General features: G+C 34.3%; 1 protein-coding gene across 5 annotated transcripts in view; it reads right to left on the bottom strand.

Annotated features, from left to right (window-relative positions):
- FSTL5 (follistatin like 5) overlaps positions 1-25758 on the bottom strand; it is a 375292-nt gene that overhangs the window by 163402 nt on the left and 186132 nt on the right. For all 5 annotated transcript variants that reach the window (XM_085578843.1, XM_085578845.1, XM_077782912.2 and 2 more), the window contains one exon: positions 22649-22897. In XM_085578843.1, coding sequence (XP_085434969.1) covers positions 22649-22897 — 249 coding nt within the window. The remainder of the gene's footprint in view (positions 1-22648; positions 22898-25758) is intronic.

Genomic DNA, 25758 nt, shown 5'->3' with positions numbered 1-25758 from the left:
GCACTTTTGGGACCACATTTTGCCCTTAGTTACACCATTTCAAATCAGTATTAAATTCTCCAAATTAATGTAGATTCTGTTTACAAAAGCCCTTAGAGTCACAAAGCATCCAGAAATGGAGAGCAGCTTTAAGAAATAAAACAGTGGGGAATATTTCTTCCAATTGAGACATTCATAGATGTAGGATAAAAAATTAAAAACTTGAAACTTTCTTTAGACAAATTATTCTCTTTACAATGCCACATCTCCAGGAAGATTTTTCAGCTATGAGAATTGAGAGTATTATGAAAAATCTACCTTTCTCTTCAATTGAACTTCTGTAGATAAAACAGTACCTGGAATAAGGATTAGGATGTGATCCTCCCACATTAGTGCTCCAACTAGCAACCTAGAGACTATTTCTGACCCACTGACTGTCACAAAGGCCTTAACAGAATAGGTGAACCTTCAAACTTAACAAATGTTGTGAGCTACAATTCTTGAGGTAGTCTACACCCCAAATGATGCAGATGGGGCACCTGATTCTTGTTCCCCACCATGTGATGAATCCAAGAGGGACACCGACATTTCAATAAAATTTATAGCTGCTTCAACATCTCTGAATACATCTAGCAGAAGCAGTCCCTACAGGTGAAATACACAGAAAAACAAAATTCTGACTCTATGCCAGATGGATTCCAAGCAATTTAGCTCAGGATATTTGTGACAGTCACATACTTTGGCAGCAAAAAGCTCTCAGATCCTCTCTAAAGAAATGCACATACTTATTTTTTTGCATTGAAATGTTAAACTACAATTCTAGAGGGACAATGAAATAAAACAAGCAAACACAGACCTTATTCTCTAAGGGATTGGGGTGGAATTGGCAGGGATTGGAGGAAAAGTGTGGTTACTATGAGGGTTACTATGCAATTGTCTAGTTCTTGCTGGTCTACCTAAATCTCATACCTTGAGTATTTTTTGATTGCCATGCCTTATGAACACATTTTCTTCTACCATTATTTGTTTAAATGAATCTTTCCAACACACTTCTTCCACTATCACCATAGATTTTAACCTTAAACTATTTCCTGTTGCTGTTTAAATGTAATTTTCCACAATTATTCATGGAAATCTATTGAAACACCAAAATAAACACCAGAATCAAAATCCTATGTGACAACATTTCTCTATTAGGAAAGAGAACTAGAATATTTACTTTGAAAATTATGTACATATGTTGCCCAAGTCCCATAGAGTTTGAGATGCTGAAAGCTAATTACTATACAATACTGCATTAATAATAATAAATAAATAAAGGAGAACAGCAACAGTAAGACAAGTAAAAGAGATCCAATTAGCTGCATTCTGAGTGGACCATTTCCCAGTGTATCTTAGAAAAATTTTTAATGCAAGATTTGGCATAGAAAAATTCTTTCATTAGCTTGAAAATCCCCAATGAAGCAGGGTATAGTCATGCCACAAATTATATGTCTCATTCAAAGAATGGAATTGAAAATGAAATTTCTTTGCTTCAGCTTGAAATTGTTGAAGCAAAACAACATTCTACCATTTGTTATCTTTTAGTCTGAGGACAGGTATGCATAAAATAAGCCTAGATAAGACAAAATAGATTAGTTTATATCAAATTATATTCTTGATAATTTCCAAGAAGTTTTTCAGTCGTTTCAACATTTAAAATAAAATCAACTATTAATTTCAGTGTCAATAAGCATTTCATTTATCATAAGTCAGAAGTGAAACAAGGTTCCATCATGCCAATTCTAAAGAAGTTCATTGTTCCAAAGAATTTACAAATTTATTGCATTCAACATGTAGCTACATATTGCTAGAAATAAATAACTTGTGAAGTTTATATACAGTCAGTGTTCCTGCTAGACAATGTTTTTTGACAAAAACCTTTTTCAAAATGAACTGAAAAAAATCCAAACCATAAACCAATGAAATGGAGGGCAACTTCATTGCAAATATTACAAGGTTATTATACCAAAATACTTCTTTCCTGCAAGAGTTTTCTGAGCCAGTATCAATTAAAAAGTTAATAAATAATATTTTTCTAGCCCCTCATACAAGCCCTTGTGACCAAAGCCATAGTCTCTGCCCAGAAAACACATAATAATTTCAAAACTAATTTCCTCCAACACTGAAGATTAGATTTAAGTCATAAAGATCTAATTTCAACTCCTGTAAACTGATGATGTAAGGTAAGGACATAGAATGCATTAAGGCCTTATGGAGTGATGCCAATTGACATTGAAACAAGTGATGTGATACCTGGTATTACTTTGGCCTCCTTACAACTTCTTTCCTTCTCTCTGTAATGAAATTCACTGGCCATATAAAGCCAAGGAGGAAACACTGAGTGACTTCAGCTGAGTCAGCTTTCTGTGACTCCTACTGCAAGCCAGGAGACAGAGCCAACACCCTGGAAAAACCCACTGCAGTGATGGATCCATTAGGGGAAATACATTTTGGGTAATCCAAAAAATCTCTCAGTAATATTTACATGTCTGAAAACAGAAAACCTATCTTCTACTGTATAAAACCCCAAAAATCACATTTATGACACTTTAAATAATGACTCTACACACTGAACTGGGTTTATCCTACTGAAATTAATATGTGTGTATTGACCAAAAGAAGGAACATGAACTTGTCTTACAGTCAGTTATTAATTCTTAACAGAAAGCAATTAATAAAAAAAAAAAATAAATCCAACAACTAATTCCCTACAATCCTAACTTCCATAGGTTTTATTACATATTTGTAAGTTGCAAATTTTAAAGTATAGAATATTTGCAATATTATTAGAAAAAAAGTATTAAATAATTAAAATCTTTAAACCTAGAATGTGGAGCAGACTAACATTTTATCTAGTTGATACTAAGAGAAATTTAATGGCTACTCTCACAGGACAGATACATAATATGCTGTGTATAGAACAGCTGTCATTGCAAGCTAGTTTTCCCAAGCACATTAGTAGAAAAAGAGGAATAAAAACAAACCAAATCAACCAACAAAAAGCCCAAGCCAAAAAAACTACCACCAAAAAGTCAACACCATGGTACTTTAAATAGCCATTATTGTTAAAGGAACATCAACTGTATCACTTTCCCAATGTATACACATTTCTTTTTATAGATATTTTAATAGGATTATACCCATAAAAGGGAAAATAAAAAAAAAAAACAAAAACAAAACAAAAAAAACAAACCTAGACATGAGAATTTTGTCACTGAGGATGGGGATCTATCAGAACTATTAATGCTGTATCTATTTTAGCCATCACATTGAAAGGAATACTTGCAAATTATATGGTTTTTATAGAAATTATAGAGAATGACTTTGTATACAGCCAGATAGAGACAAGGAAAAGGACAACGGTTTTAAACTGTGATGACAGGTTTAGATTGGATGTTAAGAAGAAATTACTCACTATGAATTCTTCACTATGGTGAAGCACTGAACAGGTTGTGCAGAGTGATTGTGGAGGGGCAATCCCTGGATGTACAAACAGACTGGGGTGTGAGAGGTTGGAGGGCAGCACTGCAGGAACAATCCTAGTGATCCTGGTCAATGGTAAATTGAACTTGAGTGATTGTGCCCTGGCAGCCAGGAGGGCCAACCCTGTCCTGGGGTGCATCAGGCACAGCATCTCCAGCCAGGCAAGGGAGGGGACTGTCCTGCTCTGTTCTGCACTCATTCTGGATCTTGTGTGCAGTTTTACACACAATATAAAATGTCATTAACTATTAAAGAATGTGCAAAGAAGGGCAACAATAATGGTGAAGGGTTAGGATTAGGGACAGGGTTCTCCTGAGTGAACAAGAGAAAGGAGACTGAGGGGAGACCTCATCCCAGTCTACAACTTGGCACTGATCTCTTCTCTGTGGTGACCAGTGACATGACATGCAGGAATGACCTGAAGTTGTGTCAAGGGAGGTTTAGGTTAAATATTATGATAGTTTTTTACCCAAAGCGTGGCTAGGCACTGGAACAGGCTCCCCAGTCACAGTGCCAAGACTGATGTTGTTCAATAAATTGTCTGGACAACATTCTCAGGCACATGGTGCGGTTCCTGGAGCTGTCCCATGCAGGGCCAAGAGTTGGACTTTGATGAACATTGTGAGTCCCTTCCAACTCAGCACATTCTGTGATTCTGTGCTTAGGGCCAAGTTGGATGGGCTCCTGAGCAACCTGGTCTCATGAATGGCATCCTTCCCATGGCAGGGCAGCTGGAACTAGTTGATGTTAAGGTCCCTTCCCATCCAAAACATTCCATAATTCTATACTGCTGTGAGTAGCAGCACAGGTACCTACTCCTTTGTTCTCGATTCTAATTAAATTCCAGCAGGAACTTAATAACAAAATAGGTATCTGTGCAAACTTTCCATCTCAGGATTTCAGGACATTCTGTGCAGATTAAATCTTTGGAGATTATCTTGTGCCAAATTTAACTCCCACTAAGCATGCAACAGCAGAAGTTAACCAATAAGTTCAGACAAAACTAAGCAAATTTTTGAAAAGGACTAAAAAAAGGAGACTGCACACAAAATTCAGAGCTTTCTTTCTAAAGCACAAAAATGACAGAAAACACATATAACAATGTGTCTGAAATAGTAAGGTAGACTGTATTGCTAAGCAGAAAACACAGAATTAAACTTCCTATGCAATGCTATTCCTACTGCTATCTGCAAACACATTTTATAATCATTCTTTGTGACATCATCACATAACCTATGCACATTCATTTTTTAACCTTCTTTAGGTCTGCTGTGATGAAAAAAAAATATACTCCATATGGAAACATCAGCTAAGTAATATTCTTCAGGTCATAAACCACTAAGCAAGCAAAATCCAAGCATCTGATCACCAGTTCAAGTCAAATAGTATCTTCAAATTTATAAAATGAAACTTCAGCCAACTCATCATGGCTATTTGCAGCTCATAAACGATTTAGAAATTATGAGAATCATTAACTTGAACTACAAAAGTTAACAATTTCACCTTGCATAATGTACCACAAAATATGAAATGGGTGTTGGCAAAATATTCTTTGCATATCTTGCACTTGTTAGTCAAATATTTGTCATATATTTGTCTATTTCCTGAAAACAATTCTAACAATATTCTTCCATGCATAAAATTAAAATTATTTCAAAAAAGGTCAGCCTAGTATTTTTTATGCTTGAACAACAGTAGCTTCCATATAAAAATTATTCAGCAATTGTGACCACACCTACTTCTCTCTTGTCTAAATTACAGTGAAAAGCATAAAAAATTGTATTCCATTTTCAAAGTCTGTTTTGCCATCCAGCATCAAACCAGCTCTGCACAAAAGTAGACTATACTTTCAGAAATTCTTTATGTTAAATATGATAGGAACACAAGGGAATTTTATCTAATTAATTTTTTTAAAGAATCACTAGCACATAAATTAGAAATTCCAGTTTAAGTATTATGGTAGTGTACAGAGAGTGACTGGCTATTCAGTTAAAGATCTCATGTAATTTTCCTACAATTGCTTTTCCTCTTGGATCTTATATTCATTGATGTGCCAAGGGACATTCTGGATACCTCCATCATTACTGTTCTCAACTGTTCAGTCAAAATAGCATTATTCCTTCTTTTTGAAAGATCACATGAAGGATTCAGAGTTCAGAAATGGATCTTTCAAAGATCTGTTTTAAATATAGAACAACTCTCTATATCAATTACAAGCTATAGTGTAAGATAACATTTTTCGTGAGATTCCAAAATCCCTTTCCTTGCCCAAGGCGTGGATGCTGTGTTCACTGAACAAACTGCACTGCAGGTTGCAATCAGCATATCTGAAATTATTTGCTTTATAATGTCTTACTTCCCTATTGTTCTAAATTTAAACCTTATGCTTTTTTCTTCCTTCGTATTGATTTACAGAGATATATTATTTTATAACTACTTGCATTAGAATTGCCTAAGTCACAGGTTCATCCATTCCTCCTGATAAAACTCTGATTATATTTCTTAAGGGATTTTTCCTCTCATCCATCATTGACATTCATTCTCAGACTTCATTTTCAGTCTCTTTTCCCCCTGCTGGACATTGTTCTCAGTATGGCTAGTGAGGTATTAATCCTTTCTTCTTAGAACATGTGAGTACTCTACCGTGCTGAGTACCTGTCTCATCAAAAATTGTTCATAATTCAGGCTTTTTTTTAAATGAGTACAAACTTATTATTTCCAAACTAGAAATCATTTAGTAGTTCACCATTAGAATTCCATATAGTACACAGCAGCACTGATTTTTCCTGCACACTTCTTCAGATAACTTCAGATATTTAATTTGGCTTATATATTTAAATATGGCATTTTTAAGCCCACTCTGGAAAAGTACACACTGGTAAAAACAGGCACTTGATGGCCTCATGTTCACTTTGTAGAGGTGGTTGGTAGCTGCTATCTGATTTAACAACTACAGGAAGACTATCCTCAGCAGTGGGGTTTGTAGTGTATAAAGTGTGCTCCAAAGAGTGACAGAACAAAAGCAGACCTGCTCAGTGACACGAGGACGTGACACCTATCTGCCATCAGAAGTGCCCAAGGTCATGCTGGATGGAGTTTTGAGTAACCCAATCTAGTGGGTGGCACCCCTGCCCCTGGCAGGAGGGTTGGAACTAGATGACCTTTAAGGTCCCTTCCAACCCAAACCATCCTGTGATTCTGTGAAAAAGGGAGAAAGGGACAGGAAGAGAGGGGGAGAGTAAGTGCACACACACAGACACTCCCCCAGCAACTTTGTCTTTTGTTGGCCATGCTACATATTGACTACTACTAATATTACTCCACCAGACAAGTAAAATTTCTATTATTGTCTATTAGCAAATAAAGTGGAACAGAATCATAATAGTGATGCTACTTCAGGCAGAATGTTACTTCAGGTAGACCACTGAACTCAGTTCCCATTCCCAGCAGAAGAAATCGAGTTGAAAGAAATATTGTGCTTTCATAAAAAGTTCATGAGTTATTATGCACCAGCAAATGCAAATAATTTTGTTTCCATGACACAGTAGCAGTTCCCTACAGAGTTTATCTCTTGCCTGACCCTTTGTACACAATGTCCAGCTCACAAATTGATGATACAAGGTAAAGTTAACTCAGCCATTTAAACTGGTCAGCGTTCTTAGTTGTTTAACACAATGCTGAGTTGGTCAAGTACCTACAGAAATCAGCTGAAAGACTGACATGGCCCTTGTATTAGGCCTTAAATCAGAAATGCCACACTGTCATATCCTTTTAGAAGTACCACTGTATGTGTATCTATACACAAACTATGTTACTTTAGCCACAGATATTTTATTACTTTTTTGTACCAGATAATTTATCAGAAATGTAACTTTTTCCCTTTTTTGTTTAATAGCAACTCAATAAAAATGAAAACATTTTTGGATTTGCAATCAAAAGCAAATTATCGTGCACTCTCAAAGTATATTAAGACAGCAAAAAGCCTACAGATACATACACAAATTTATCAATTAGCCCATAAAAACTGTGTGGAAGACTGTGTACATACATTGCTTTAAAATTGTGAATTAAGAAAATAATTGTATGTTTATTAGACTGTCTGAATTGCTATGACTGTCATAATGGTATGAGATGTATTTGAGAGTTGATACTGGATATCAGTGGAAGAAAATGAAAATAGTTCAGTTGAGAAGATTCTACCTTTAAGAAAATGGTGCTATTAAGAAAATGGTGCTATTGCCTGCAAATGCAGTTAAAACACTATTAAATTCCTGTACTTTGAAATGTATCCCAAAGCTACTTGATGTCTCTTCCTGCACCTTATTAGCAGTCAAAAAAATTCAGATCACCAGGACATTTAAAAATGCTGCCCAGAGCAAAACAATTTTTATTATCAGCAGAGAGGATTATCAAGTAATCAAGGAACTTTTTCCCATAGGCAAGTCTGAACCGGTCATTTAGTGTTCACACTGATGAAAATACTCCCTGCAGAGATTCAAAACAGATGATAACTCAATCTCAGTAGCACAATGAAAACCCATCAAGGTTCCATTAAATAAATCCTTCATTTGGAAAGTTACTTTTTTACCAAACAGATATTTACAATTACTTCTACAGACACCGAGATATAATGGAGACAAGAAAGAATAGTTGAACCTTGAAAAAACATTGACCAAGGACACTTGAAGAAAGACCAAGCAGTTTTGGAATACTTAGTAACTGAAAGGTGTGACAGCAATTTGTCTCAGCTGTCACACCTGTCACGTAAAAGAGGAAAAAACTCAGTGATGCAGTTTTCAAAATGCAAAACAAAGCAGAACAGCAAAATTGCCAGACTCAGTGAGTATCTCTTCTGTATTTTATTATCTAAAATACAAAGGAAGATGAAGGTTTCATATAATAGATGTGCATCCCCTTCAGAGAGAAAATAAACCCCTCTGAATCATTCATGCAGGAAAGTTCTCCAAGATATGATGGTCTTACAGGAAGCAAAACCCACAAAATATACCCACCCAAAAAATACCAGTAGACTGAGACATATAAAGTCAACAGGAAATTGAATTCCTCAGGAAATCTCTATCCCTGTGTTCTGTAACAAAGTAGTATTAGCTCTACCTGAGCCTACACACTCCGCTGAACACCACTATTCCGCCATTACCAATAAGCACAAGAATTTAAAGGGAAGAACACAATTCACTTCTCTGGCAACTGTAATAGCGTCTATATTGCAGAGGCCCAAGCCATTATTCTCAGAGTCACATTGTAGTGGTATTTAAAGAGTGCAGACAGTAATAATCTAATGTTAGGAATGTGCTAATTTGAACTTCAAAACATAATGATTTGTTGAAGTAAGCACACCAAATTGTGTATAGCCTCATTTCAGCATTCAGAAATACTTTTAGAGTATTCAGAATGAGTTGTGCTCTATGAAAGTCAATTGGTTGAGGTACATTTCATCAAGTTAAAAGAACCTTCGTACTTTACTGAAGTTTGGAAAGCAATAAGTGAGAAATGCAGTAAAAATAATGAGATAATGATACAGTCTTTTACTTGCACATTGATAACTTTCTATTTTTCTGACACCTTAGATCAGAAGAGATCTTTATAGCATGTCTGAGTACCACTGAGCTCCTTAAGACTGAGAGACTGGAGACAACAAGGACAGCCAATTCACAGACTGGAGTAGCCAACATTTATATGCCAAGGAAAATGGTGAAATGCCTGTAGAATCATTTTTTTACAATTTATTTTGACAGGAATTCCAGCCTGACAGCTTCTTTTCCTTGTTGAGTGTTCTTGTGTTGAGTTTTACTTTGTGGATTGGTTTTGATTTTTTTTTCAAGAACTGACTCTACTCTTATGTCCATTTTAGCATTTCAGTTTCTCAGTCTTTCAGCAATTTTAATTAAGTAAAAAAAGGTAAAAATTCACTGCAAGTGACCAATCAACCTAGCAGTGTACAGCAAAGCCAGAAGTAAAGATGTGTAACTTAGAAGAGACAATCCAAGTAATTCACCCTATTCTCTTTTCACCAAAACTTGTTTTTCAAAGTTTATCAAAAGTTTATCTCCGTCTTGATTGGTCAAAATTGTGATTGTTCTATATCGCCTGCATAATAACTCTGTTGGTTTAATGAAAGAGATCCCTCAACGCTACATACTTATCTTTTATACATACTTTTTTTTTTGTGTGAACAAGCTCTTCTTTCTCTATTTTTTTTTTTCTTCCTCATAAATAAAGATTGCAAATAAATTTAAACTGATGTCATTTCTGGGAAGTTACTAGACCTACATTTTGTGGGGATTAATCATCCTGGCTTTGTACTCTTGCATCTACTTGAATCTACACAAAAAAAAGCTTTGTCCATCCATTTTCTAACACTTTTACAACTAGAAAAGAAGAACTGGCATTTAAAATATTTTTAAAGTAACAATGGAAAAATATTCCAAGAATATACCTGTTAGTTTTTATTTACACAAGTAATTTCTGTTACATTTGCATTCAACTTCTTGCAAACTGAAACTCCTCTTTTTCACCAGTCCAATAAGCAAATAAAAAGGGTTACAATTTTAAAATTAAGTTCTTACCTTCACTTGCAATTTTATGTACATTCACTTTTACAAGAGATAGTGAATTAAGATGCTCTCTTGCTTGATTTATCCTGTGTCTTTTAGAAATAATAATATTTTATACAATATTCTGCGCTGAAAACTCAAGTCCTTAAATTATGCATTATAAAAGAGCACTTAAATACTGTAAATACCAAAGCCTCATCAAGTGAACTCTGCATGAACGTTTTGTGTTATCAGATTATCATGCGCCACAATTCATATTTTAAAAATTTCTTTAACTTCAAGCAAGGCCCAAAATGTTTTGTAAAAAGTTTGTGTACAACTCAGGAAAACATGCTTAGCACATGTAGATGGAAAATGGATCTACAATGCACTCTAGTGTCGCAGCCCTTTGATCAACCAAACAAGAGCATTGTTCAGGAAAACAGCCCATCTCAGTCTACACACCCAGATTTTCATCTTCCAGATGCAAGCATGCAAAACAGGCACCAGAGATTGGCCCCACCTACACATCATTCACGCCATGAAAAAGAAATGCACAAATTAAAATGCACACCAACATCCCACGAGGCTTAAAAATGCCTTCACTGCTACCATCACCACTAATACTTGTGTATAGAGTAAAACAACTAAAGAAATGAAGCAATTATTTTCTTTTTTTTTTTCCAACACTTTTTTTGGAGTGAAGTGGGAGAATTATTAATTGATGTCAAAGTAATATATGAATGTATAGGTTGGTTATACAAAGAGAATATCAGGAATACTCTAAAGGCATATTGCACCAAGATTTATGTTCATTTATCTGTGAACCACAAAAATGAATAAAGTTCATGAACAAATAAGGAGTATTGAGACAAAAAAAACCCCAAAACCTGACAAAACAAGCAAAGCCCCAAACCATCACAAGTACATGAAATGTCACAGGAGTCTCTTCTGATCTCCTGTTTTTTCAACTACCTATTTTCTACAAGTACTGGACATAAGCAAAGCAAGTCTAACTCTACTTTTTAAAAAGCATCAAGAGTTTCAGAATACTTCCAAAAACCTTTTACTATTTTAAAGGATTCATAAAAGAAAATCTTCAAAAAATTAATCAAACTGTGAGGTAAATTTCCGTAACATACAGAGTAGGTAAACCCCATCCAATATAAGTGAAGAACTACCACCAGTTGTGATGTTTGCCAGATCAACTGGATTTATGTTTCAGGCAAATTCTGAGACCATTTCAGAACAACATTTAACATTCACATCACACTATTGGTACAAACAGTGTGTTTTCAACAATTTTTTCACATTTTGTGGGGTGGGTGGTGGCGGGGGGTGCATGTGTGGTCCTGGTTTGGATATTATTGATTTTTTATGGTTTATTAATTTCAAACTTCTACCCCAGTAATCTCTTCCTTGGAATCCCTTTTACATCTTTCATGCTTGCAATATAAGAAATATTCATCAACTGACCGATTTGAATTAACCTAATCTTCATTAAACTCAACAGGCAGGATTGAATTAAATCCTGAGATTACTGAAATGATAGTATTAGAGAAACTCCCTATAAATGAGAAGGGTTTCCCTGTCCCACAGTAATCCTTAGCACTTAAGGATTTTTCTAAATTAAAATCTGAAATACATAATTTTAAATTTACTTTTAAAAAAATTAATTATGGAATATAGTAGAAATGAAAGAAAACATTCACATTCTTATATATTGTATGTGTCATTTGTGTTCACTCAACTATCTAATTTATACCAATTTCATGTACTCAGTATAATTCAGGGCTTTTAATTCTTTTACCAGTTTGTTGGGTTTTTTTTCCCTACAAGATTTATCACAAAAGTATGTTTTTCCAACTATCATAGATAAAATGTCTACTTTAAAACTTCATCATACAGTAAAGAAGATAGATATATTCCCAGTGTGGCCATTCACCACCTGCTTAAGCAAATACACTTCAAGATGCTTCTACAATTGTGATAAAGCGACAGCAAATCTAAGAGCACACAGAGCTCATATTCTAAAATGATGATTGTACAACTATAGTTTGCATCATAAGGGACCAATAAAAATCTTTATGTTCTGTTTGAATGGCAAGGACTTGTACAAAAGAGAAGATGGAATAGGAAAATAACAAAGAACTGATGCATTCAGCAGTTGTTTTAAATTTAGAAGCACTAATGAAACTTCTTGACCATAATTAGTATTTAACACTGAAAGGATATTTTTCCCTCTTTCAGATTTTTTTTTTTAGTGATATACAAGGATTGCTGTTTTACTAGATCCCAGGAGTGCTTTTTTCTTATTTTCCAGGTGGGATTCAGAGTATGGAATCCTCATGATTAACAACACTTCTGCTATTCTCCATGCATTTAGATTTTTATTCTTCTAATTATCAAAGTGATGACTGGGAAATGCTAATTCATAGCTTCTTCCTTGAACAGTGAAATATCCTGACAAACAGGCTGAATACTAAGTGAAAACTTGCAGTTTTATTAGTCAATAGTACTTTTTTATTCTGTAAAACAAACATTATTAGACAGATCTGTATATAATATCAAATCTGTATTTAAACACTGCTAATAACAAAACTTCAATGCACTGCCTCTTTACCAGGATTCTTAGTAACAACCCTACAGAGAATACAGCTATGGATTCTACTACTTTAAGGCCAACATCAGCAGCTTTCTTTGGCATAAATACTTTTCCTTGCAGAGATTCAGCAGACTTGGTCTCTAAGTGGTGAGAAGAAAAAAAAAAATCTCCACCATCTGTTCCAGCCCTGAGGGAAACAAACTTTCCTGGCAATACAGAGTTCAGGCTTTAATTGCACCCAAAGCCAATACAAATACATGCAAAAATATAAAACATCTTAGTGAGTGGAAGTTTTGTATAATTTTATTTTAGCTTATTTCTTAGGGCTATTGTTTAACTTATTTTTGCTATAATCTGCTTTCCTTTATTTCCGTTGTTAGCTTTCAACAATTTTAAATTAAATCCACATTATCATTCCAGATAAAGAGAAAGCTAAAGGATCTAATCCGATTTCGTCACCCAGTTTATTAAATTTTACTTACTCTCTGCATGAGTATCAGGAGAAGTACATTTGCTAAGGCCAAACAGAAAGACTAGTTTCTTCATGAAAAGTAAAAACTTCAAATAATACAAATTTTATAAATTTCATATAGATTATTATCAGTAATCAGTAACAAAGCTCTGATTTCAATGACAGCAAAAGGGAGAAGTTCAGAGCCAAACAAGAAGAAAAATAAGTTAGAGGCAAAAATTAACTATTTTGATTTTCTGAAATTAATCTTTTAAAAGCAGTTTCAGCTGGAGAATTTTTTGGACCATTCTATATCAATTTAAATATGAGTCATTTTTTTTTATCTTAGGATAAAGTCTGATAATTTAATCTACTTTAATTGCAGTTTATGTCAAAAGGAGCATTGTATAATCGGCAATTCCATGACAAAAAATGCTGTAATTGAATCACTGATTATAGGTCTCTGTCAAACTTTAAATTATTATCTTTTGCTTGCAATGTTCTCTATTACAATGGTATACTTTTTTTTTTTTAACTAAGGTAACTCAAAACTGCTAAGTCCTGGCAGTAAATAGAATATATACAATGTTCATCAAAATCATGTTATTTTATTTATTTACTGTCTGTGAAAAAATTGACAGAGTATACTGCCCAAGTCTTCTTCTTTAGAAAGTGCTTATGGCTACTTATTTTCTGGCTGCTTCTAATATGTGTTCGTACTATAACTTAAAAAATTAAAAGCATAATAATAACATGATAGCTGCCATCACAAGCCTGGTGGCAGGAAGCTTTTTTTTTGTTTTCCTGTCACCAGATGAGACAAATCAAAGGGAAAAACTGTAAGTCATCTAGGTAGCAATCTACTAAGAAATGTAATTTGGAAGCATTGGCTGTTGCATTTCATTACTTGTATTCTGCTTATTAGTAATATATTACTTATATTCTTTAATTAGATTCAAAGAAAGTTGAAAACATATAGTTGAAAAAATATTTACAGATATTGACAATTTGCCGCAAGTAGCTACTGTCAACTGAGTAGATTAAGTTTCAGTTTCTTTAAACCAATTTTATTTCTCAGATTTCACTAGAGTGCTACAGACTAAAAGCAAGCAAATAATCCTGAAAAGGCAATACTACATTTCTAGTTTAGTTTACTGTAAACCCCACTGACCATCCTATATTAAAAGAAACTAAATGGCAAACCACAAGAGAAAGCTTTTAAATGCAGGTTTTATCCACTGCAAATTTACTTACTCCATCCATTATTAGCTACTACAGCAAGAATGGAAATTAAATATCATTTATGCATACCTGCATTTCTTCAAAATATTCAGATTTTGTAAAAGAAGCTATGGCTTTTTTAAGTTGGTATACCATATACTAGCCAACTGGAATTACAAATATCATGCCAATGCCTTTTATATGTATCCATTGCTAATGATTTTTAAAGGCCAACAATATGTTCCATCAGAAAAAATTCCCACAAGACCTGCTGGTAATTCTGACGTTATTTAATTAAAACTTTTTAAAGTTTGCATCAGACCAACCAGTGTTCAGTAGTTTAAGACTTTGTACTTACTCTAAACTTAAAAAATACGTTTCTCATTGAAATGTCAGCCTGAATAAAAGGATTCCTTTATTTACTATAAGTTTGTGACAAAACATTTAGTTTGATTTATTGTATAATAATTTTCTATATCCCATAGCAGCAATTTGATAGTAAAAAATAGTTATTTATTTATTTTTAAGTACAAGCAACCATTTTGTCACTACACTATGCACTACTGTTATCTGTTTTTTTCCAGTTTTAAAAACATTTGCCATCCTCAATACTAGGCACTACCAATATTTATTTTAGAACATCACAAAAAAAAATTGTGTGGTATTTTTTTTGCCTTTTCCCAAAATTTTTGTAAAGACTATTTGAGCACAGAAATGACACATGAGTTTAACCATAGCTGTACAATCCTTGTACTGCTAGCAACACATCAATAATTTTTCTGACAGTACCATAAAAGCAGGAGAGCAAAGAATATTCCATCTTGTGAATAGCATTGCCCTATCCACAGGCCCAAGTTGGAAAGGGGGGCACAAGCAGAACTCTATCCACTGATTACACTTTGCCAGACCTCTACTTCTGTTTCTCCTCTTCTGATCTCTCCAATTCTTCCTCAACAGCACCAGAAATTACTGGCTGAATTTTAGCACCATGAATTACTTTCTGTTTCTTCAAAATCAAAATGACAGTGTATAAGTAAGGATGATTGTGTATAAGTAAGGATGTTTTTTTTTTCAGAAATGCTTATCCACATAATGGTTGAGGTTGAATGAAACCATAAGAAATCATCTGGTGCTGCTCCCCTGCTCAAGAAGGGCCACCTTGAGCTGGTTGGCCAAGACCACATCCAGTCATGTTTTTAATATCTCCAAGGAAGAAGACTTTACAATGCTGGTTGCCAGATTCAGTGACTAAGCAAATACTTGAGAATGCAGCTTTCAGATTAATAAAGGTTCTTTGAACAGATTCAACACCGTAATTGGAAAAATTAAAAGTTTTAAAATGTTCTACCAGTGAAAATCTGTGATGTCCGTAGAACCATTTCTTTGTGTGGTATCAAACAGCAGTGATGACCTTACAAGAAATTTTAAACTTCATTAAGTTTGTACAGAGATTAGCTAGAGAACACTAATTCTTCATCACTATGTGAATGTAGAATACATAATAGGTTAGAGCTGATTAATAGATCGATCCCAGCATTAAAGGCATTGATAAACAAAGATTGGAATTGTTCTAGACACTGAAAGTAAAAGATGCCTTTGCAGTATATCTTTAGCCAGGCAATAAAAGCCAAGTGTATATTTTTATAAGGAGTTGCCCCATTGTCATTGTCCCATACAACATTTCAAAGGTTTGAATTCAATGCAAAGGAAGAAAGAGAGAGTTCAAGACTTTAGTTGCAAAGATATACAATATCACCAACAGCAGTGAAGCAGGGAATGTTGAATGTTCAGTTTTTAAATTAAGCTTCTTATATGCATGTTCTCATAAATATCTTGGCTTTAGCTTCACTCTGCAGATCTGGTATCAGATATTACATATGTTGGCCTCACATGCCAGTTAGTTTAAGCAATTTAAGGTAACACGGGAATTTAAGAGAGATATTTGAGACAAATCTTGCATAGATATTGGAGAAAAAAAGAGCAGTTTTGCAAATCTCATGAGCAATGCAACTCAGGAAAATGAACTGTGAGGAAAGTAGAGTAGAGGAACAGTGCTAAAATTTAGTGTGGTTTCAAAGGGTAGTAAAAAGATCCAATTCTCTATTGATTAGAGCTTCACTTTCCAACAAAGTGGTGAAAGAAGCAGCACACCAGCCATAAACAGTGATTTTTACCACTCTGTGAATGTGCAATTACTAATGTTATCTCTGCATGAATTCAGGATTTAATATTAATTTCTTAAGTGTTGCACTAAAGGGAAGATATATAGAAGATATATGGATTAGTAATCTATATTTAATAATTCCTATGCATTATCAAATGTTTTAAGATCAAGCAGAAACTCTGAGTTCTGAAAGATTTTTTCAGATTTCTTTTCACAATACAGCTTGTGTTGAACATACTTCTGGAGTGATAACTGAAGCTTGACACTTTATTGGCAGCAACCTTAAGGGTGATATTATATGTAGAAATTCAGGCTTTTAGAAAGAGTGTAATAATGATGTTTTTGAGAATTTCAACAGAGAAGCCAACTGATAGCCAAAGCAAAAAAGTAAATACATCTTAGAAAAAAGTTCTTTTGCAATGAAAACACTGGACTGATATGCAGATTAACATACCCTAATTTCTTTTGCAAGATGGCTAATGATCAAACTTAAATAATGTGTTTAAGATTTATATAAAAAGGCAAGATTAAATATTTCTAGAAGTGAAACTGGTAAAATGACAGACTTATATGCTTGCTTTTGAAGTATATGAACATCAGGCAAGATTAAATAAATGCCAGTGCTTCTAAATTAATGTGCCAATATTTTAAGAACCAATCTAAGATCACCTAGGGCACAATCAAACAGAAAAAAAAAATAAAAGTATATCTTTTAACTAATCCTGTGGAAGTCACTGTAGAGGCTAGATAGGCATCCTAGATCTTTTCTGTGGGATTAAAGCTCACTTTAACTAATTCCCCCAGCCCTCTTTAAAACAAAAGAAAGCCTATAGGCTTTCCCCTAGTATTTACAGTCTGCTGCTGAAATCCTATGTAGCTTTTACTCACAGGATCTGCTGTATGTCAAACACAAAAGATTGCGCTGAATTTGTTCCTGCTTTCTTATTTCATAATTTTCATTTCTTTTCTTGGAATACAAGGCAGCCTATTCACATCCACTCTTAGGATTCCCTGATGATTTTGTAATATGCCTTCATCTTTTTTAAGCTATTTAATACTTTCGGTCATTCAGTCATTCCTGCTAATGTCTTCTGAAACTTTTTCCAGTTTCCTATTACTTATTTTGAATAAGTATTTTGAAAGTCAGTTTCATAGTCAGATCTTATCCTCTGTCCTGAACAGCTTAGTCTTGGGAACAAACTTTCCAACCTATGTTTCTACTTTGTCTTTCAGGAACACTCAGGAAAAAAGCAAATGTCTTTAGATATCTAGATATTTTAGTAATAATAGTAAGTCTGAAGCTCACAGACTTTTTAACAGATTAAAATATTCCTCAAATGAAAATGAGACCAAAAAAAAGAAAAATAAGAGATTAAAATAATGTTAATATAAGGATGTCACAGAAGCTGCTTATAAGTAAAAAGCTTACATATGAAGTAAACTTTATTCTACAAATATTCTAAAAAATTCAAAGTATATAGGAGTGTTTGCTGCATTCCTGAAGATTCAAAGCAAACTGCCATTTGTCTTAATGACCGAGTGTATCACTGTATGGAAATAAAGACAATGCAAAATTTACAAGAAGCTCAGAGTGCATAGAAAATACAAGATGAATTTGTCATTGAAGGTTTTTAATCTCTTACTTATATTTACTAGCCTGGGTTTAGGAAAACAGAGTTACAGAAGTGAACACACAAAAATATAACTGAAGCTTGGCTGATGTCCCTAGAATGTCATTCCCAACCCAGTACATTGTCCCACATGAGTCCAACTGAACTTTATAGAAGCTGAAGAAAAATGTTTCCAGACTTCTAAGTTCTGCACAAAAGCCATTAATTTCACAGTGCCTCTTCACAGAATAAAGATAAGGGCTGTGACACCAACCAAAATAATTCTAGGCCATTTGAATCCCCATCCTCTGGGGCTTGTTAAAGGTATGGGCTAGCAAGAGGCAGGGAGAGGCTGGTCAATAGTGCCAAACACACTGTGAGTCAGATGTTCCTATTGCTCTTCTTACACCCAGCAGAAGCTGCTCTGAAACACAAAGGGCCTGGCTTGAGAACATTCAGGACACAGGCAGCAGAGAGCATGCAGAAGCCACCTGCCCCCTGCATGCTCCCATGCTCATGCTCTTCACAAACTACTTATTCACCCACCATACAGGAAACGCATATCAGACATCCCAGCTGATATGGTCAATATCAGATCTAATGAATAATCTTAGCTTCAAGCTTTGAATTTTGTCATTAGCATTTCCTCTAGTTCATCATTTATGTTTCCTCTTCTTCCCATCACTGAGCATAGCATTGTAGCACTTGACCATCTCTTTTATCTTTTTTTCCTTCTTTGATATGAATATCAGAAAGTTCCTTAGATTACAAGATCACAAAATATTTTCTAAAGATTTCTCTTGCTTTATTAAAATAATCTTAAATATTTTACATTTTTTAGATTATTTAGGCTTGAGAGCTCCTCTGAAAGTGATTGCAGAGTTTTCATTCTCTAACATCCAGTTACAGGACACTGGACTTTACCTGAGAGAAATAGAGGACTCTACAGGTATACAAAATACTTCTAATTTAAATTCATAGAAAAGGGGATTATAAGTAATTAGCTTCTCTGTAGAATTCCTTTTACATCTATATGAGAAGAAATTGAGACAGTTTATTGACTAACTCTCAGGGTCACAGTTTTCATCTAAACATCTAACCAAGCCAGTAGGAAAAATCGTTCAGTGTCTGATACATCATGACATGCCAATAAGTAACTGAGGGAATAATTATAGGAGTGGAGGAAAAGTAATTTCTAATTTAGTATGGCCATTATCTTGATCCATGTGAAAAATGTAACATTAGCATAACAATCTCAATCGTCAAGGAAAAACTTTCAACTTCAATTAGTTTTGCATGTATTCCACACATATTTCAGAAAAAGGTGTGATATAATTTGGTGTGAAGAAATAAAGATAGAAAGTGAAAAGGGAAAAAGGAAAAAAGGAAGTAGTCCAATGAATCTGGAAATAAATAAGCTACAATATAAAGCAAGTAATGCATCAGAATTTGAAGTTTTAATTTAAAAAACAGCATGTCAGAAGAGTACAGCTTTGACACAGCTTTCACTACCTCAAAATGTATTTATTAAATGTTTCAGAAATTGCTCCCTGTGAAGGCCTTGATGCTTTTTGTCTGCGTTCTATGCACAGCTTAGCTAAGACACACATTTTTCAGTGATTTTAATGGAGTTTAAACATATAAGCGAAAGATCGCTTTTAGTTTTAGGCAATCTTTAAGTTCCACTTAGCATGTGTTTAAAAGGGCAATTTTCAAACCATTAAGTAGAACTCGTGATGTTTGAGATCAACTATAAATCATTTGGTTACAAGAAGTATTATTCAAATAATTATAGCTACCTAGCTACTATTATAATGTTAATTGGATATATAGAACATTAGCTTTTAAAATTTTGTTCTCCAGACACAGAATACTAGTGTTTTCTGGTAAGCCTACTTCTTTAAATAAAGTGTCTTTCTCAGCTTCTCTCATCTTGAGCTCCATACCCAACCTAAAACTTAAAATTTCTGCATCAAGAAATATTTCCCCCTGAAAAGTGGAGAAGAGAAAATCCAATATGAGGATTTGAAGCAAAAATAGCTCAAAGTATTGCCTTCTTAGAGATAAAATACACCAAAAAAAAACCCCAAAAAACACCCAAAAAGCAGCTACACAGTAGTTTGAAATGAAAATCAATGGTTAGCAATGAACCAGAAATTAAAAGTTTTAACTGCTGTCTTAATATACTCATTGACAGTGACTATCCTATTATGTAACAGCATCTTGCAGGCACTCATTCCCCTCGCACTCCGCCCCAGTTCAGCCTAGCCTCTTCTAAAGGATTTTGTGAAAGCCTAAACAAAGCACTCAGAAGATTTGTTTTCTGGTCTTCTTTGAATTTTTATGGTCTCAGCAGCAGCTCCTTGAAATGAGATCACTTGTGCTGGAGGATGTCAGCTAAACTAAAAAGAGGACACACGGCAGTGCCCTTCTGACACCACCAGTAGTGATGGGGTTCACCTTCTCTATCAAGGAGGAGCACTCTAGAGAGGTTTTTCCTATTATCTTTTTAATATTTTTGACCTGTAACCGGCAGAACCTTCAGCTTTATTGAAGGCAATCTACTAGTGGTTAGCTTAGAAATATTTTGTAAAAGAAAGAAATCTTATAAAAATAGCTTGACATCTTCTGCCTCCATTACCTTATAGATATAGTGAATGTTGGAAGATATTTACAAAATATAGGAGATGTTGGAAGATAGTCACAAAAGGCAGCCAAGCTTTAACAACACTGGTCTCTGCTAATGCAATGAAGGGTGAAGTTAACATAGAGATCAATAAGACCCATATATATGAAATAAGATAAAGAAAAATAGCTGTTCCCATCTCATATGTTTAACACTACTGAAATCAACATAAGATGAGAAAGAAGAAGGAAAATTAAATATTCTACATTATTTTTAGGCATGTAGTTATAGCCCAAATTAGAAAAGTTGAGTAGCTTGATAAATAACAGTTTTCAGAAGGTATCTCGGAAAAGGCACTCAGTTACTTCCTAAAGACTGTAATTGACAGTAAGTAGGAAAAACCTACTTTTTAACTTTTTGAATCCAGCATCTAAATTAGGTGCTCAAAGCTGATCATTCAGATCATTGTCCACAACAACAAGTGTGAAAGAAGCGTGGTGAATTTAAAACAAAGACAAGCTAACAAAACTTCAGGCAACATTTGGGTTATATTTCTACCTGAAGTACTGTCTCATAAATAAATCTCTTTTTTTCTAAGGGGAAAAAATGTGGCAATGTTATATTTTTTCCCACACATGCTCTGAAATTATTTCTGTTGTGTATGCCATACTAAAGAACTGAAATTATCCCCATAAATTTAAACACCTCAGTGGTTTTCTACTATCATTTCTTCTACCACAATACTGCATCATCAAAGTTTTTTTTTAAAAAGAGATTGTGATTGTTGAGATTGAAGCATTCATATTTTGTTGTTAATGCACAAACCATTCCCTACAAGGACTATATGTTATACTCCTAAAATCCCATTTTTATTTTCCACTACCTCAGAACACATGCTATGTACTTAAGGCCTATATATTGGGATGATATATCAATTTTATCCAGTCTCCACAGTTAGTTTTGAATTAAGTTAAACTTTTGCTATTACTTATATATGGATTCCTGTTAGAAGATTTCCACACCCCCAGTTTAACCTATGGATACCTGTACCTCAGCATTTTTTTATCAACTTGCTGAGCTTATCATGTTTTCAGGAAGTACTAAAAAGACCATTAACAAGGGCTTTATTAAAAAATTTTTCTCTCCCGCCAAAGCCATCCACCTTTTTTTAACACACTCAAAAACACACTCAAAATATGTCAAAGTAAAAAAAAAACAACTCAAAATATGTCAAAGTAGTCACAAATATTCAGTCTGCACTGGCAGACTTCCAGAAACCCGCAAGGTGTGCTCAAATTATAACACAAAAAGGGCATGTTGCAATTGTTGACATTGTCAGCACAAAATGCTTAGCACAAGGTGTAGCTCTCAGAATTCAGGCTGGCATCTCAGCATTCAAAAGATTAAAAAGTAACTAATCTTGCATGCTTTGATGACTATACAAGTATTCTTTTCATTATCCAAATACAAAGCAAGAAAGACCAATTTATCCGTGAACAAGCTGCTGGTCTATCAACTCTAACAACAAATATGAGCACAGGTCCTGCAACCTTCCAAAACTCCTCTGAAATCCTAAGTTCTGTTTTTCATGCAACAAAGATTAACATCCTTCAGGCTTTGGGATATAAGTACATTTAGATGAATGAGGTCAGCAACCACATTTTTAAGGCAAGCTGCCATAGATTAGTTTCTAAGAGACAACTGGTTTATTCAGGTTAAATGCCTAGAGCATTGAATGTAAACAATAGGAAAAAAAATCCATAAGGTATCTCTGGAGTGCAATACTTACTGTATTAATATTTCAAGTCATTTATTCACTGTACACTCGGTGCAGAAGCTATAGAGATTTAATTGAACAGCTTGAAAACACATACCCGATAGCAATATTCCAGATATTGCTCAGCCATGCTTACCTTTAAAGAAACAATCTTCACTGTGTACAATAGTGATCTTTTGCTTTTTCAGGCAGGCAGCTCTGTGCACTTCACAGTGGTTTTCATAGAATTCTCCATCAGACCCACACACAGGTTTGTAATGGGGCTTGCAGTGCTCCATGCACAGACACTCGGCTTGGCCAGTCTTCCCATTCACAACGCAGTGTCTCCCTAGACCACAGTACTTGTTTTCACATGATCCAAAATGGCCATCCTGACCAAAATGCCCTTAAAAAATGAAAAAAAATAAAGTTTTTATTTAGTAATTACATTTTGCTTAATTGCATGCAAGAGACAAAAAGGATTGATTTGAGTAAATTAAGTGAGACTATGTCTTTTGTTTCATCCTTGAATAATATTAAATATAGGTCAGCCTGATGTTAAAAAATTTAGTCACTTTATCATGACTTTTATACTTTTAATCATTGTCATAGGCTAACTCTAATTTAGAGCAAGATCTAGTAACAAGAGTTACTGATTACTTTTTAAATGTATACTGAAGTTTGTCACCTTAAGATTGCTATACTGTTGCATGTTATAGAACAATGTATTCTCCAGAATTTAGACCATAGGATGTCTCAAACCAGAAGGGACCCACCCATAAGGATTGAATCTAACTGTGTGCTCCTTGCAGGACTACCTGAATCTAAACCATGTGATTAATAGCATCTTCCAGAAGCTCCATGAATTCTGACAGGCAGAGAAAATAGACATTCACACATTGAGACTGATCCATGAGAATAACCAGAGCTGAATCAGGGCTCTGAATCAATATGGAGAATTTAAAAACAAAAAATTACAAAACCTCTGCAGTGGCATTACAAGGACATTTCAAGAAAAAAAGCATGGAGGAGCAGGACTGATACATCAAGAGAATGGTGGCTATAAGGAGTCACATGAACCTCTAAGTGGTATTTCAATTATGAAAATTGTGAATTGGATGGTAAACAGAGCTTTAAGAAATAGTAGAAATAGAGGAGTTTCTGCTGGCCACAACTTTCAGTTCTTTCTGATCCTACAATAAGGGAATGGATTGTCAGCATTAGGCTATCAAAGCCATCTGTCTGCTTTTCTACCCTTTCTATGCTGCTGCAACTATGTAAGATAGCACTGTTGTCAGCAGCAGATCTCTTGGTGAAAGGGGAAGTTCAGTGCACAGTAATATTTCCTTACTATATCCTCAGTTTCCATTTTGACTGCCATAGAACTATGGCTTCTTGGCAAGAGGAAGTGTAAGATGTGAAAATGATATGAATATGAAAGCAGAACTGTCAATTGCAATTATCAATAAATAGTTTTTCTGATAACATAATTGTGTCATGAAATATATATAAAAATACTAAAATGTCTCGAAATGTGGGAATAGACACTGTGCTTCACAATTAATTTATTCTCTTACTTTGTATTCCTAATGTCCAGAATAAAGACCTGTTATTCTAATTCCTTGCAATCCTTTCCTTATCCTCACATCCCAGCTGAATCCATCCTTGGCTAACTCATATAAAAATAGCATGAAGAAGCAAATCAAAATGCATAATTTGGAGTACTAGATTCATTTTCCATAGCAAAATGCTAACATGTCAATACAATAGCTTGATGCACATTTCTTCAAGCCACTAAGAATTTATGTTCCTTACATACTGAAGTGAAGATATAAAATCTCACCACTTTTTCTTCTGAAGCCTATGGGTCTATTAGACAATCATGCTTTGATTTTCTTGCTTTCTCACACAGTACAAATTTTCTAGCCAAATGTACTACAGAAAGTACACAAACATAAAATTTGCCTCTAATGACATGCTTTACTATATTACTTGATAACAATTTCAGCACAAAGTCGAGAGGACTACATATTCACCTCAGGTGTTGTATGGCTGATATAACTAAGCCACAGTGATTTTTATACACATACAAAGACCAGACTGATGGCAGGTTTATTTGCTCATGCACCAAAATTACCTGAAACAGGAAAACTCAATTCAACATTAAAATTTTCTCTTAAGTTTTTGAAAGTATTCCTCCTCATGCCAATTTATCACCACTATATGCAAGCAACAGACATCGACTGACAGAAATTAATGCAAACCAAATTTCCCTATTGTCTTATACTAAAGTTAAGCTCAAATAAAGCTTTGGAATACCCAAGAGTGCTTTACAGCACAGGTCATGTATTCACATTATAGAAGATAAGAATTTAGAAGTGATGGAATCGTTACAGTTTGAGGACAAAGTACATAAACCATTATTATTTATGCTTTCTGAACTGAAGATAAAGATCTTAGAACTCCATCTGACAACTGCTCTGAATTATTGAGAGGTGTGTGGTGAATCAGAAATGTACTGTGTTGTATGTTATGAAAATAGAACTCATTTAAGACTTCTCTTGGGACTTCATCTTAGTACTATAATTGAATCTGATGCCTGAATGCAAAACACTGTCTTTCAGATAAGGGAGAATAATTTACATTATACATATGGGTATTTATAATATTGGTATTTGTCAACATATACCAATAATATACAGCTATAAACAAGCAACTTTTCTGCCTTAATGAAAAACTACACTTATTATGAAATGTTTTATATATATCTTCATTTTACACCATTAACTACTCCAAAACAATACATAAATTTGCATACATCACTGCATATGCAACTCCTTCAATTGAAGTCTGTGGTAAAATTCCCATTGACCTCAAGAGAAGCAAGTTTCTTTCTCTAGATACAATTTAAAGCCTTCAGTCAGCGTTAAGTTATAGCCATAAGTTTAAGCATATTTAACAGGCACTTTTCTCCACCGAGAAGGAGCAGTTGTATTGTGTTTACAATACATATTTAAGAAAAAACAGAAGTGTACTCTGAGGCAGTCCACCAAACTGTGGTTACCAGATTACCAGATCACTCACAGCAAAGAAATAAATGCAATTCATGCAATTCCAAAACAGGTGAAAAAATGCTCACAACCGTAAATTTGAACTACACATGCACCCAATTATGAAAATGCAAACAAATCAGTCTAAAGAGGTACTGAGAAATACCAAGAAATGGGTTTAGAGATAAGTTAAAAAAACAAATGAACAACCAAAACC

The sequence above is a fragment of the Lonchura striata genome, chromosome 4 (genome assembly GCF_050655825.1).
Source record: "Lonchura striata isolate lonStrDom1 chromosome 4, ASM5065582v1, whole genome shotgun sequence".
Taxonomy (NCBI): domain Eukaryota; kingdom Metazoa; phylum Chordata; class Aves; order Passeriformes; family Estrildidae; genus Lonchura; species Lonchura striata.
Note: the sequence above shows the minus strand (reverse complement) of the source record. Positions and strands in the feature narration are given on the sequence as shown.